At 40.9% G+C, this 14,526-nt stretch overlaps 1 protein-coding gene across 1 annotated transcript in view; it reads right to left on the minus strand.

Moving 5' to 3' along the window:
- The window catches only part of ITK (IL2 inducible T cell kinase), a 30,303-nt gene extending 25,163 nt beyond the window's left edge, over positions 1–5,140 (minus strand). Inside the window, exon 1 of the mRNA XM_065734661.1 lies at positions 4,936–5,140. Within this exon, the coding sequence (XP_065590733.1) occupies positions 4,936–5,106 (171 nt within the window). The 5' untranslated portion in view covers positions 5,107–5,140. The remainder of the gene's footprint in view (positions 1–4,935) is intronic.
- Between the last annotated feature and the right edge of the window lie 9,386 nt (positions 5,141–14,526).

Below are 14,526 nucleotides of genomic sequence, written 5' to 3' on the forward strand. Positions count from 1 at the left end.
ATCCGGAATCACACTGTGGAAGAAAGTGTGAAAGAGAACTCTAATAGGATTAAACTTTGTAAATATCTAAAGGCAATAATAATTGGTAAAACACACTGGAACAAGTGCCAGATTGAAGCTGTGAAACCTTTACCTCCATGTTTCAAGCAGTGGCTAGCCAAAGCCATAGCTCACTTGTTTTAGAGTTGGCTGAACAGTCCTGCTCTGAATATTGATCAAACATTGGCAACTGCCTTACCCCCAAGCACAGAGTCTGACTAAATTAATTGAAGATGGACCAACCAGCCAGATTTCTAGTGATTCTGTGATTTTTTTTGATAGAAATGAGGATTACTGTGGCAAACAATATTTAGCTTAATCCTTCCTCAACTCCTATAATTCAATTAGGATTATTGAAACATCCATGGTATATTCATAGTGATATGCTAAAGTATTCCTAAAATGAGTTTGCACCTTGTCTCTATTCTATTTAAGGTTGTATTGATTGTTTTATGTAAAATAATAATTAAAGCAGGTGTGGTGTAGGTAGATACCATGACTGATTACTTTGTGGGTGATATGTTTATTATTAATAAATTAGTTGGCAATATACACTGGTAGACAGATGGCACTGAAAATTCAGGCAAATAAAAACGGCTTGTTAATAAATACCCAATAAGTTATGAAGAATGATCTAGGTACTGATACATATCTATATGGGAGTTTGTCTCCAAAAGTATCTTTAAATTCACTGTGTATGAGGATTATTATTTTGTCTGTTGAGGTATCCAGAATGTACAAAACAGGTCTTACATTAAACAACAAGAAATGGTATGGATGGCCATTGTAATTAACAGGAAGGAACTCCAAAAGCAAGATCTTCAGAAGCAAAGTCCTAATCTGTTTATGTTGGCTTCAGTGAGAAAAACAAGCCTATCCATGGCAAGGTGGATCGGTTGGGGTCTGTGTAGAGTAATTAAGGTAAAATGGAGTTACAGAGTGAGAAACAGAGATTATTGACTTATCATGGATAGCTGCTCTCTTGCAAGTAACACAAAATGTAGATAATACAACAGAAGCAGATAAAGCATTTTTAGGATTCAGATAATAGGTTTTTAAGGCAAGTTTATTCTTTTATTCCCCTGGAATGACAGACAGAAGTGAAGTTCCAAGACACTGAAGTGCCATCTTTGTCTGAATATCAAAGATTTGAATGAAAGAGCCCAGGACGATGCTGACTCATGCTCTGCAACTTCTTAAGCATCTGACCAGTGTAGGAAGAACAGTAGTGATATAAAAGAAGAGGGAACTTAGTACTTTTGTGTGCTCCTTTCATTGCTACCTTTAAAAATCACACTAGTAATAGCCCATGGGTGCATCAAGTTCTGAAGTTAAAAATAACAGCATGCCTGAACTTCCCAGGAGTTAGAAGCAGCTTAACCAGCTCTGAAATATTTCTTAATATCTGTATAGGGTGAGGCATTAAGAAGATTTCAGAGAGGGGAAGTTGTGGCAAAGGGACAGATGTTGCATAGTTGGTACAGAAAGACCCCAGCACTCTCCCCATTTCCTAGCCAACCCAAGATGAGCAACTCTGATCCAGAAACTGTGTTGCTGGGACCCTGATGGTATCATAAATGTGTGCATTGTAAGTTACTCTGAGGACCAAACCCATTGAAATAGTTACTCATATTTCCTACATGCTCATTCACTTGCACGCTCAGGAGCTATGAAAGCAGATCCCAGAAACGAAGAATTTTTGCCCATGTAATTTATTTGCATGTTACAATAAAGGCACTTCTGATGTATTTAGCAGAAGGTGGCTGAATACATGTGTCTGTTATCAGGACTTAGCTTTATGCTAATACAGCCCTGCATTGTGCTCTGGATAATGAATTCCAGAAAACACAGCTTCTTATTGTTGTCAGTTATTGGGGGCTCATTCTCTAAATGAGAAACGTGAATATCTTTCATTAACATTAACAGCAATTGTATGTGTGGCCCTGAGGAAAATGGTTCCTTCTGTTTAGCTGTGTGCTGCTATGACAGAAAATGCTGTTACAGTTATGGCAAAAAATTGCCTTTATTATGTTGATTATATTGGCAGCTTTTGGTACCATTTAGTGAATAATCCCTGTACCTCTTAACCTGATCTGGTTATTTCTTTGCTTTGGACTGTTACAGTAAACTATACATCTTAAATTCACAATGCCTGAATCCAGAGAAAGGGACAAGGCGTTAAACCCTTTAAATACAGACAAAGCATGTATACTTGTGCTTAAAGTGTAAGGGTACACCTTACTTTAAGCCACCTCATTGAAACCATTGGAACTTCTCAAATTGTCTAGTAACTTGTTAATTGTTTTACCTGAATTTATGTATAGGCTGATGCCCCTGACAGAACAGGGGCTGGAGAGGTGAATTTGATACGGAACTCCAAGTACAGTGAGGAGTTATTAAAGAAACTCTTTGAAATCTGTCAGCAAACATCCACAGAGATTTCCCTGGAAAATTATGCCCAGAGAGAAGCTGGTCTCATCTATTCTTTGCAACAAGCATGCCTGAGGATACTCTCAGACTCCATGAAAAGCAGGCAGAGAGAAGCTAGCATCAATAAAGCTTTGCCTTCTGAGCACCCAGAGCAAAGGGACCACAAGCAAACTGCCTGTTACCAATGGTCCACAGGCTGTCTAATCCCTACCAGTTATTGGAGAGTCCTTGTGGAACAAAACCAAACCTGTGCTAGAGGTCTAGCACTACAGGTCATCGATTTTTGGTGTGTGCTCTCTGGTCCTGGTTGACTCACTGGGATGGACATAACTCATGTATCAGGCAGGTACTGTGATTTGTCCCTTCATGGGCTGTGAGATCCTCTCTGGAGCTTCCATTCCATTCTTAGCACAGGATGAAAGGATGCTTGAGAGTCTGCCCTAAGCTTTGCCTCAAGAACAGCCATGACCTCATCACATGGAAACCTGACCAAGATGATCTAATTTTTGGCTGAAAAGGCTGAGGATGACTGCTCCTGGGAGTATGTCACAGAACAGAGTCTTTTCTACGTGTTTTACATAAAGTCCTTCTATTCATGTGATGACCTGGATTTGACAATTTGTATCAGCAAAGATCTGTGGAAAATCAGCTCTGTGGAATTACAGATAAGCACATGGTGATATGCAGAATCATAGTATCACAGAATGGTTTTGGTTGGAAGGAACCTTAGAGACCATCCAATTCTAACGCCCCTGTCTTGGGCAGGGCCACCTTCTGCCAGCTCATGCTGCCCAAGGCACCATTCAGCCTGGCCTTGAACAGCTCCAGGAACAGGGAACTCACAGCTTCTCTGGGCAGCAGTGCCAGGGCCTCTCCAGCCTCTGAGGAAAGATTTTTCTTCCTAATATCTAACCTAAGTCTCCCCTTTCTTAGTTTAAAACTGTACCCCCAACACATGTATACACAAAAGTATATCAGCTTGGTGTGCAATCGGATTTTGCGTTTGTCATGTAATAACATGCCTTTTAAAGTTTTTTGTTTCTTTCATCAGCATTTTAAGATGTTCTTGAGCTTCCTAATTGACCTTTAGGAAGACTAGAGGGATACAATTTCCAAAGGCAATCGTAGCATATGAAATCTATGCCCAGCTGAAAGTCTGAGTCAGATTTTCCAACTGATCTAAGTGTCTAAAGATGCAAACGGACAGCTAGTGTGAGTATGCAAAAGTATCTAAGCAAAATGTGTGTTGAGTCCTTCTCAATCCTTCAAGACTCACCAAGCACCAAGGAAAACTAGGTGTGAAAATTTCTCAAAATACCTATGGCAGAATTACTTTCGGAATGCTTTTGAAAATCCTACTAGGATAGTAGGTGGTAGAGTTTAAAATCATGCCAGCTGAAAGGCAGTTTGGATAGCAGTCAAGTGGAGGCTTAAACCAAGTACAGACACACTAGTCAGCAATAAATATTTTCCTATTTAAATACAGAGGTAAGAAAATAGCTGATAAAATAAAAGCAAGAAAACAATCTTGTTGTGCCCGTGTGAGAAAAATAACTTGAAAATAACAATGATAGTGATTCTTGAAGCTGATATCCATTATACTTTGCTTTTTTTGTTGGGTTCAGTTTTATACTTAATTTTCTTTGTTTAAATGAGATGAGATGATCTGAAGGTGCCAATGCTGGGCAGCAAGGCTACAAGATCCCCAGTACTGGTCTCTGTACGGTAACAGTGCCTGAACATTATGGATTAATGGTATGTTACATGAATGTTGGAAAACAAGCAATATTATTTATGATTGTTATGAGGCTCAGCAAACATCCAGCTAAACAGAACAAGAAAATAATTCTTATTTCACTAGAACACTTAGCACAATGCGGCTCACAGACTGACTTCTAATTTTCTTCTTATTTAGCAAATCAGGGAAATGCAAGCCTGGGCAAACAGTGCCAAGTCTGAGCACGTATCTTGTCATTGCATTCCTTCTGGAGTTAACTCAGAAGGCTAGGCCAGTTAAGCATGGCAGCTGGATTTATTTTGAAATGTAAGACTGCTCTCCCACCAGCCCTCAGTCTGTTGCTCTAGAGAGATGAATGAGAGTGAAGATCTGTGCAACCAGCGTACACGTATGCTCTCTGCCATGCACGTAAGTCACTCCATGCACGTAAGTGCCCATGTGAGCAGCCAGGAATGGGCTCATGTAGCTGTTACAGGCAGTGATTTTTAACAGCCTGTGCTAAATTCTTACAACAGAATTAGATGCTTTCTATAAAGTGATAACATAGTCTTATTCCTCCATTTACATCAAATGCTCATTGGCTGTAAGCTTTGAAGAGCTCATTCGACAACTCTACAGTTTTCAGCAAGTGGTGCTGTAATAGGATCCAGGAATGTTAATAAAATTTAAGAAAGAGTTCATTCCTTCAATTCATTACTCTATAATTAGAGAGAAAATGGCTGACGTACCCCATGGCGATGTTCATAGTAAGCCAGCTTAGATTTGGTTAAGACAAAGAAGCGCACTTTAAAGTTGGAGGGTGAAGTCCTTCTCTTCTGCTGGGATTTTTTGATCAGCTGCTCTTCCAGGAGCACACAGTTATTCATGACTGGGCGAAGAATGGTCCTCTCCCAGGACATGAGATGCCTGCCCTATATGATGAGCACCCGTCCAAGAAAGAGACACAAGAATGAAGGCAGTTGAGAGTTTTGCTTTTTTTTCTGCAAAAAAAAAAAAAAAGTTATTCAAAAGGCAGCGTAGGTGCTTTGAGCTTTATCTTTCCATCTAAGCAAAGCTTCCTTTCTGCCAAGCCATAACCACATCCTTTCTGAAGTCATAAAATGAACAGCACATGCTGAAGCAAACTCTAGGGCAAATGTTGTGGAAAAAATAACACTTGAGGGACATTTAATAAATGTGAATAATGATTAGGGATGAATTAAAAGGGCGTGACATGATGAAGCATCTGTCTTTTTTTAGTAAATGCAGTTATAAATGCATGCACTGGGCATGGATATATAGGATGAACTTCTCTCTGGGCCTCTTAGAAGTAGGTTGTGCATCCATACTTCTTTTTTGAAGGAATGGTGCCTTGCCATTCAGACTATGCAACCATTACGTTGTGTCTCACTGTGTTTCCCATGTGAAGTGAAACTTCCTATTGTATGAGCAAAGGCACAAGGCAGCAACTAAACATACAATCTAAATGAAAAAATGATAACCAGGATTTACTTCTACAAGGATCATTGAAAATTTGTAGTCATTAGACATTTAAACTGAAAACAAATGGTTAAAATAACTGAAAATTAATTAATTATTGCTGATTGCTATTAACTGATTATTGGCAGCTTCAAGTGCTCTATCTGGTGGCTGGATATTCCAGGAGGCACAGACATGATGTACCCTCTGTGGCTGCTTTGAGATCACTGTAATCCTCAGTGAAGAGAGCACAAACATCAAAGCTAAGACAACTGGTTTCCTCAGGACTTCAGGGCACCATCCAGGCCACTCTAAACCAGGCTAAATATAGAAAGATAAGCATTTTCATCAATTATGTATTTTTGAAAACTATTCTAGTCTAAATCATTTACTAGTGCTGACTTTTGGCATTAGCCAAAATTAGCATTTTGGCTTTCCTAATTTTGATGTATTTTTAGAGCTCTTTGCAAAATTCAAAGACACTCTACTATTTTAAATATAGCTCATGTGAGAGAAAAAAAAACCTGAATAAATATCCAAATTGCAGGTCTGTCTAAACTAAGATTTTATAGGGCAGGTCATTAAACTGTATTTCTGAATATAATGTTCTGGTTATTCTTCTCAAAAAACAAACTGAAACAGACAAGCCCCAAAACAAGCAGGTAGCCTATTGCTTCCTTGCTAGTTAAGTTTATTTTATTCTTCATTTTTTCTTTATTTATGTTCCAGAGATCCTCAGATGTTCCTTATCATTTTTTTAATGCTAGTTGAGAAATGATATTTACCATAAAAATACAATTAAGTCTAGCATTTGATACACTGATCTGACTTGCTCTTGGCCATGCTGTACCACATAGACCTCTCTGGTGGTCTCACAGCATTGCTTGAAACATCACATACAAAATGGAGTGAAGCGGTTTTGTTTCCTGGTAGTGACTGAGTTAGGAGGAAGTCTTCTGTTTGAATGAGAAAATGACACGAGTCTGTGATCTCCCAAAAATATGTCACTGCTGCCAAAGGGGATTTCATATCTCTTTGTAGGCTAGGATTAATACCAGGGCCCAATTTCCCAGTTCTTGGAAACAATACAAATCTATATAAAAAAAAGAAATCAGTCTGCTGTGAGTTTTCTAAAATTGCACTCTATATAACCAGCAGCCACTATGATCTCATTTAGATGCTTGCACCCCTAATGTATAAGGCTACTTTTGTGTGCATATCCATTTCCTTATCCATAAGAATTTGCTTGTTGGAACTATGCCTGGAGATCCTTTCTCTTAACTGATAAACAAAAACACAGGCTATAGGGTGCCCACATGCTCTGTATAGGCTTCATTCTGCTAGTGCCATTGAATGCAAAGACAAAACAGACAATGGATTTAAGTGGCTTGATTTGTGCCAGGACACATGGATTTGTAACCATACTTTGTGATGCCACTCTCTTCTATGAGCACTTATTTATGGCTATAGTATTCTTTCTAGTCTTGTTGACTTCTGTGTGGCAAGGTCTTTCCGAGAAGCCTTCAGAGCTTGTGCCACAGAGGTTTGCAGTTAGAAATGTACATGTATTTTCAGAACAATGGATATAAATAGGAAGTCAAGGCTGTGACTTTGTGGCTCTGCAAAAAAAGTGAGGCCTCCAAGACAGCAAATAAATGGAGAAGCCAACAAGTAGGACTCAGGGGAACAACAGTGCTGAGGGCAAGAGGATGTGGAGGGAGAAGAGATTCAGCAGGGCTGGCAAGTAGTGGGGGGGTGTAATTCTTTGAACACAGTGGCAGCAACTTGATTTCTTCATGAGATAAGAAATGAGATCACAGAGGGGTATGAAGGGGGGAGTGATTTGATCAAATGTTCAGATAGCAGGCTTTGGCAATTGCATTTCATATGGTGTGAGCATGGTGTGATGCGATGTGTTGGTCTGACGGGAATCTGACACGCGACGCTGCAGGTCGGACCGAGAGAGAACTGAGGCCCAGATGAGATTCAGTTCTGTATGTAGAACAACTCGACAGGCTGAGCTGTGGAAAAGAAGTTGTGGATTTGATACAAACCTATAGGAAGAAAGAAGCAGACCACTGTAAGAAAAAAAAATCATAAACTTTGGCCTGGAGAGATAGAGGATCTGGTAGTTTTGTCAGAATTTGCAGAATTCAGCAGGTGAGATTTGCCACAGTGAATTCCAGCTGAGGATGAGTCAGCTAAGATATTAGGAAATAAAAACAAAAGGTAAACGAAAGGAAGGAAACAAGAAAATATAAACAGATTTGGATGTCACTGAAGATGATTTCATTGAGAGCTGCTGTTTGTTTTGCAGTATCCTTAATGGCCTTACGTTGCGCCTGGGGAGGTTCAGGTTGGATATTAAGAGAAATTTCCTCTCCAAAAAGGTAATGAAGTTTTGGAACACGCTGCCCAGGGAGGGCAGGGAGTCACTGTCCCTGGAGGTTTTCCAGAAAAGGGTAGGTGTTGCACTGAGAGACAAGGTCTAGAGTGGTCACAGGCAGGGTCTGATGGTTGGACTACACGATCTTGACGGTCTTTCCAACCTTAACAATTCTATGATCTTTATCAAGTAGTAACTCTTCCCTGATGATCTGGGGAAGCATGTAGGGACTGAGGTAGAAGTGCAGACAACTCTGTAGTTTCAACATACAAACCAGACAGCTTCCTGAAAGGCAAGCTAACGCAGGTATCTCATTGCTGGAACCTGATGTTATATGTTGGCGCATTAGTACACCAATTGTATGGCTATGCTTCTTTTGTTTAAAGATTTTTGCAACATTATATATTGCATGGCTCAGAAATTTTGTATAAAGGAATTAAGTAGAACTTCTCAGAGTATCTTAAAACCACTGTAAGGATATCCTTTAAGATGAGGAGACAGCTTAATGAATTTTTTAGGTATCTTCTCTGCTTAGGTTTTTCTAATGAATTCTGCTGACATGTATCCTCTCACACATTTAATTCACACTCAAGAAGAAAGAAAGAAATGCTATTTTTTTCAGATTTAAGTTTGATCTGCTGTGTGCATTAAATTATTCTCTCTGCTTGGCACGTTGATATTACAGATGAGGTTTGGAACTAGGTGATCTTAAGGGTCCCTACCAACCCAAACCATTCTATGATTCACTGTGGCTTCAGTGACCTCCTTTTGCTTTCTTTTAATCACCTTTGTTCATCCCTTGCTACCTCCTGCAAAATGCTTTATTTCTGCTCTAAAACATGTTATTTTAGGGATTGGATTTTTCTTAGGGGATTTACCCAGATTATGCAGTTCACACTTTTATTACTGCAGTCTGTGGAAATCTCCCCGCCTGCACATCCTGCTCTGATACCAATGCTTATGCCCTGAAGACAGCAGAGAAATTTATAAAGTTAAATATAGATAGTTTTGGTTTTGTAAAAAAAAAAAAAAAAAAAAAAAAAAAAAAAAAAAAACCAACAAAACCAGACTGGAAGGCAGCAACTGCATCTTCGCTCTCAGAAGACAACCTGTATACTTCTACCACTCAAGTAACATTCAGGTCAGATTTTCTGTCTGGGTGCCATCTCTTGCATTTCACCAGCTGTTCATTATGATGATAATTATTCAATTTCCAGGCTTCCAGAATTCACTCCATTTTCCTACTTAGCTTTTTTAGAGAGTCTGAGAAACTCTGTTTAAGTTACTCAGCTGGTTTGCATCTTTGGTAGTTCATTATTCCCCCAACAAAGATGTCTCCAGAAGACTCACAGAACAAAACAGAAAGCTGCAGAAAAAAAAGAGAAAAAAAAGGAAAGAATTAGCCTGGTCTTTACAAGCCAGATGCATCTTAGCTTTCTTCTTGGTCTTACAACTACACCTTTGAACATGCTCACACTGCTCCCAGTGACCAAGGGAGATGCTGTGTTAGAATTAGAGCAGGATTCTTCTGTGTACCATTTGGGAGCCCTAGGAAAGTAGATGCCTTGTTCTGAGCATCTGCTAGGAGGATAAAGTGAATTATCCACAATTTGAATGCCTGAATCAAATCACTCATAGGCTTACTGATGTTCCCAGGAACATAGAGAACACATTTTGAACCACTGAACTTGCACAGGAATAAGACAAGTTGTTCTGTGATATAGAATACAGTTGCATTGGGTCATACCCAAACTGGAAATCTGCTCCAAGTCCTTCTGTTAGTGCCTGCCTATCAGAGTTACTGTCCCTTACTATTTGCTTCTGAAAACAAAGGCATGATTTCCACTGCTGGAAAATCTGAAGTGCTTCAAATCCTGCAGTTTGTTCTAGCAGTATGGCCTCCAGGTAGCTACCAGGGTGCTGATACTGGGTAAGAAGTACTTCTCCATGCCATGCAGACACAGTTTTGGAGACATTTCCAGTCACAAGTTAGAGCAGGAAGTCATTGCAGACATTCTGATTGTGTAAAGACCCAATGTTAATGTCTAGCTTGATAATCATTTAGGGGGGCTGCTTCCAGAAACGATGTTAAGACTGTGAACACAGGAAAGAAGTGCTGGCTGATTCCAACAAAATATGTCTGGATTTTGAGCCACGGACAAGTAATGAGATATTTGTTTCATGGCTAAAAAACTGTGCTGAGGTTTGCATCTACTCAGGTACAGTAGTAACAGATTGTATAGCAAAAAGCAGTTCAACTCTCGTGTACTGAAGTGTCTCAGTTTTTATATGAGGGAAACTAAGCTTCTCTCCTACATCTGCAGGTGTACAGTTAGGCTGAAGCTGATATTTTAGTCTGAGAAGTATGAAAGAAAATGTAGCATAGCACTGCATTTCAAATTCATTAATTCCTGCAGCCACAGCAGGAGATGGAGAGATGGGAATTAACCACAGCAGATGGAGACATGAAGTTTAAGTTCCCTTCACCCCCAACAGGCTCCTTTTCTCTTCCCCTCCTCCCTAGAATATCCTGCAACAAAACCTCCAACAGTCATCCAAAAAAGTACATTCCTGAGCTTGTTGCTTAACCAGGCTGTAAGGTGCAACACAATCAAAGCAAAGCAAGAGGCTGGAACTCAGTTTCAAATTGGGATTCTCTTTCAGACTACTTAGGAAAAAAAAAACAACAAACAACAAATCAAATTTTATTTATTTACTACTTAGACTGCAGTCACAATCAAAAATTGCAGAAATACGTTCCAACATAGAAGGGAGCAGAGCTGCATGAAAAAGGGGTTTGTATTTACTCTGCTTGTACAGCACCCGGATTCAAAATTCTGCAAAGATCACGTAGTGTACTACTGTACACATTGCTGCTGAATTAAAGGAATGACTGATAGTGAAACATGCCAATTTGCCTAAAATTAGTTATGAATAAAACCAAAATAAACATTAACTAAAGCAATAAATTAAGATCTTCTGTCTTTGAGGCAGAGAACATTATCAAAGTGATTTCCCATCTGCTCACGTTGTGTCTGCTTCATTCCAATGATTTGGAGATGCTGTAGTGATTGAGCTGTGTTATCAGTGGTAGACTTGTATTGGATAGTGTCTTTATTTCAGAAAACAGCAGAATTGCAGTAGAAAGCAAATTCAAGAGTGCTATGCATGACACCCACCTTCATTCTCAACTTCTCATTTGGAACCACTGCAGAGAAAATGTTAACAGCACCCCGTATGCTGGGAAGGGTCATCCAGGAGCCTTCTGAGAAACAGTCATGCTACCAAGAATGAAACTGAATACCCTTTTTCTTCTTTCATTTGTTGGCCACTACATGCAAACTGGGAAAATGACTCAAGATCAGAGAGATCATGTGAAATACAAATAAGTGCTTGGCCTCTTGAAGTCACAGCATTTAGAGCTATACTGCACTGTTCACAGAGTGCAAGCCGGCTGATTACTGAGCTCAGCTACTGGTATAAGAACATGAAATCAAAGTCTGGAAAGTCCAACAAAACCAAAGACTCATTAGCACCTCCTACTGGATGGGTTTTTTCATACCTCTCTGGAGGTGGGGCTTTTTAATTCCTCGTCTCTGGGGTCTGGAGTTGCAACAGTTTACCCTGTAAACCAATGCCTGCCAGTGATGGTACAAATTAGTGAGAAGAAAAGATTGTACTGCCAGAAGTCAGGGCTGGAGGAGCAATGAAGAAAGAAAGGAGAGCAGGAGCATGATGACAGGTGAAGGAATGAGAGCTCCTCCTCCCATATCAGTAGCTGTCTAGTTGCAACATGGAACTACATCATTGCCATTGTTGGAAAACCATGTTCTCAGTTCCTTATTTATATATGTTGTTAAGATCTGTATTTCTATCTTGGAGCTCTTTCTCCTCTTCAAAATGATCACATGTATGCATTGAAGTAATACTTAGAAAAAACTGGCTGATTGTACATAGTTTTTTGCTCCAGCCTGTTCTGCTTCTCAAATGACAAGATCATGAAATTATGAAAGGAATTTATGTTATAACGCATTTGGATTTTAAGAATGAAAATGAGAGGTCTCTTAAATTTTGCTGCTGATCCCAAAGGACCTTGTGCCTTAATATGGAGAGTTTGAACGGCTGGTTCATGTCTAACAGCAAACCCATGGCATGGGAGACTGGGCCAGGGTCCCAGCTCAAACCTTACATGCAAAGGATCCCTTCAGCCTATGCAGGTAGTAAATTCTATGACCATGGTAGGAAAGTGAATGGTAGCAACTATTTAAACACTAAAACTAACCCCACATAATATTTAATATGAAATCAAATGACCTTTTGTTCTCTCCAGTTTTCTTAAAGGTGGCTCTTAACTAACAAACATCTTAGCACAACTCTTTTGTTTCAAAGGGATGCTTTTCACAGGAACAGTGCTGAAATGCCTAATACAGAAAGCAATTTGGCCAAACAACATCAAACTACTATGTTTCTTCTGCACTGTATTGCACAACATGGCTGTCCATTAGGTTATTTATGCACAAAGGATAAGAGCTTTCTGTGCCCAGCCTCCTGAGTCTGAACAGTATGTTCAGAGCTTATACTACTCAGTGCCTGTCACATTTCAGTCATTATGGATGTGTTCCTGAAAAGAACACTATGTCAATTCACATCTTGGGACACCAGAAGATCCTTCATGTAAGGACTGTTGTCTCACTCTTTAAGTAGCATTATTGGCACCAGGGGCAGAAAATGTGAAGATATTGCTTCAGTTATCAAATAACACCAGATCCAGTACTTTATAGATTACTGATGAATACAGATTGTGCCCAAATCAATTTACTATCACTTTTCCCTAAATCAAAACTGTAAGCCACTAATGAATGGCAAGAACACCCCTCTATATTTGAAAATATGACAGGCTATATCCATGTATACATACATGTGGATAAATACTAAACTAAATTACACTGATGGCATCAATCTTCATGAGTACAGAGAAAAGGATAAACCTTTAACTCAGACCAAGTAATGAACAGATATTTTACTAAGAAATGAGCTAACGATTGAAGTCCTCAGCAATACTTTTTTAAACGTGTAAATACTGTACAGCAGTGCCAAAGCACATCAACCTTTGTAATGGGAGAGGCCTCTTCAGTGACGTCCCTCTTTCCTTTCTGTGTGACAGACACTGTCCTCGCTAACTCACCTGCTGACAAATGTCATAAAGGGGCTTGTTTCCTACCCAGAATATTTTTTACCAGCCCCTTTGGACGCCAGGGGCTTACACTTATTGTCAGTGCTACCTCAACTGTAGAATGTCCGTGTGTTTTTTGTTGTTGTTGGTGTTGTTTGTTTGTTTTTATTTTAATTTGGACTACTAGCTGTTCAGATCTTCATTATTAAAACTTTTCCCCCCATCCAAATGCTCTCAAATAGCAACTTATAGCACATATACAGGGGCTCTCCTGGCAGATGAAGGATGTTACTGCCATCTGCTGAGGAAAGGAGAAATCAGAGCACAAATAGCCCAGTGCCACACCATTTCAGGGCAGGAGCCCAGGGGCACACGGCAAGGTGGAAGATTTAAATCCTCCATTTTTTCCCTTAAACTCCGCCTGAAATAGAAATGGAAGAAAAGCAGCAAGGCCCAGCGGCTTGTTACAGCACCCAGGCTGGCTGCGTTCAGCTATTGAAAGGGCCCCTGCCGCGCCACTCGCAGCCACAAGGGGGCGCCATTCTCTAGGCCTACGCGGCAGCGCCGCAACGCCTCCGCCGTGATGCAAAGGCGGCGCCGCCCCGCCTCCCGAGAGAGCCGCGGCTGTGAGTGGAGCACGCTTCTGACTGGCGTTCGGGAGATCCAATCAGAGAGTATAAACCCGCTAGAGCCGCGAGCCAATGAGAGGGGAGGAGGAAGAGGAACCGCTCACCGGAAGTGAGGTAGCGGCGGCGGTGGTGGTGGCGGGCGCGCGGCGGGCAGGTGAGCGGAGGGCTGCCAGGGCCCCGTGTGTGGGGACGGCTCCTGGAACAGCTCCTGCACAGCTCGGCCTCCGCCTTTCTCTTCAGCACTGAGTCCAGCGAGCCCCGCGGCAAGGCTTTGGGCCTTCCCGGAGCTCGGCCGCAGCGGTGGGCCTGGGGCGTGAGGTCCCTGCCCTGAGGGCCGCCCGTCCCTGCTGGCTGCTCCCTGCCCCGGGCTGCGCCGTTGCCCCTCCCGTGGGATGTGGGTCTAGCGGGTCTAGCGAACCAGAGCTCTCATGCTGTGCTGTTTGCTGGCTGGTTTGAGAAGTGAGTGCTTCGTGTGCTCTGTGTCATACGTGTATGTTAGTGGAAAGCCAGCATGGTTTTATTAGAGGGTTTCCTGTTTTGTGCACACTGAGGTATCTCCTGTTTGATGTGTTTTCTCGTAATTAGCTGTACAGTACATTCTGCATGCTCTGAAGTTGTCACATAAGTTACTTAATGTGCGTTTCTTTGGTGTTCACTAGGTACTCTCATCTAC

Source organism: Cyrtonyx montezumae, unplaced genomic scaffold (genome assembly GCF_038088225.1).
Source record: "Cyrtonyx montezumae isolate F1298 unplaced genomic scaffold, pur_monq_1.0 scaffold_18, whole genome shotgun sequence".
Taxonomy (NCBI): domain Eukaryota; kingdom Metazoa; phylum Chordata; class Aves; order Galliformes; family Odontophoridae; genus Cyrtonyx; species Cyrtonyx montezumae.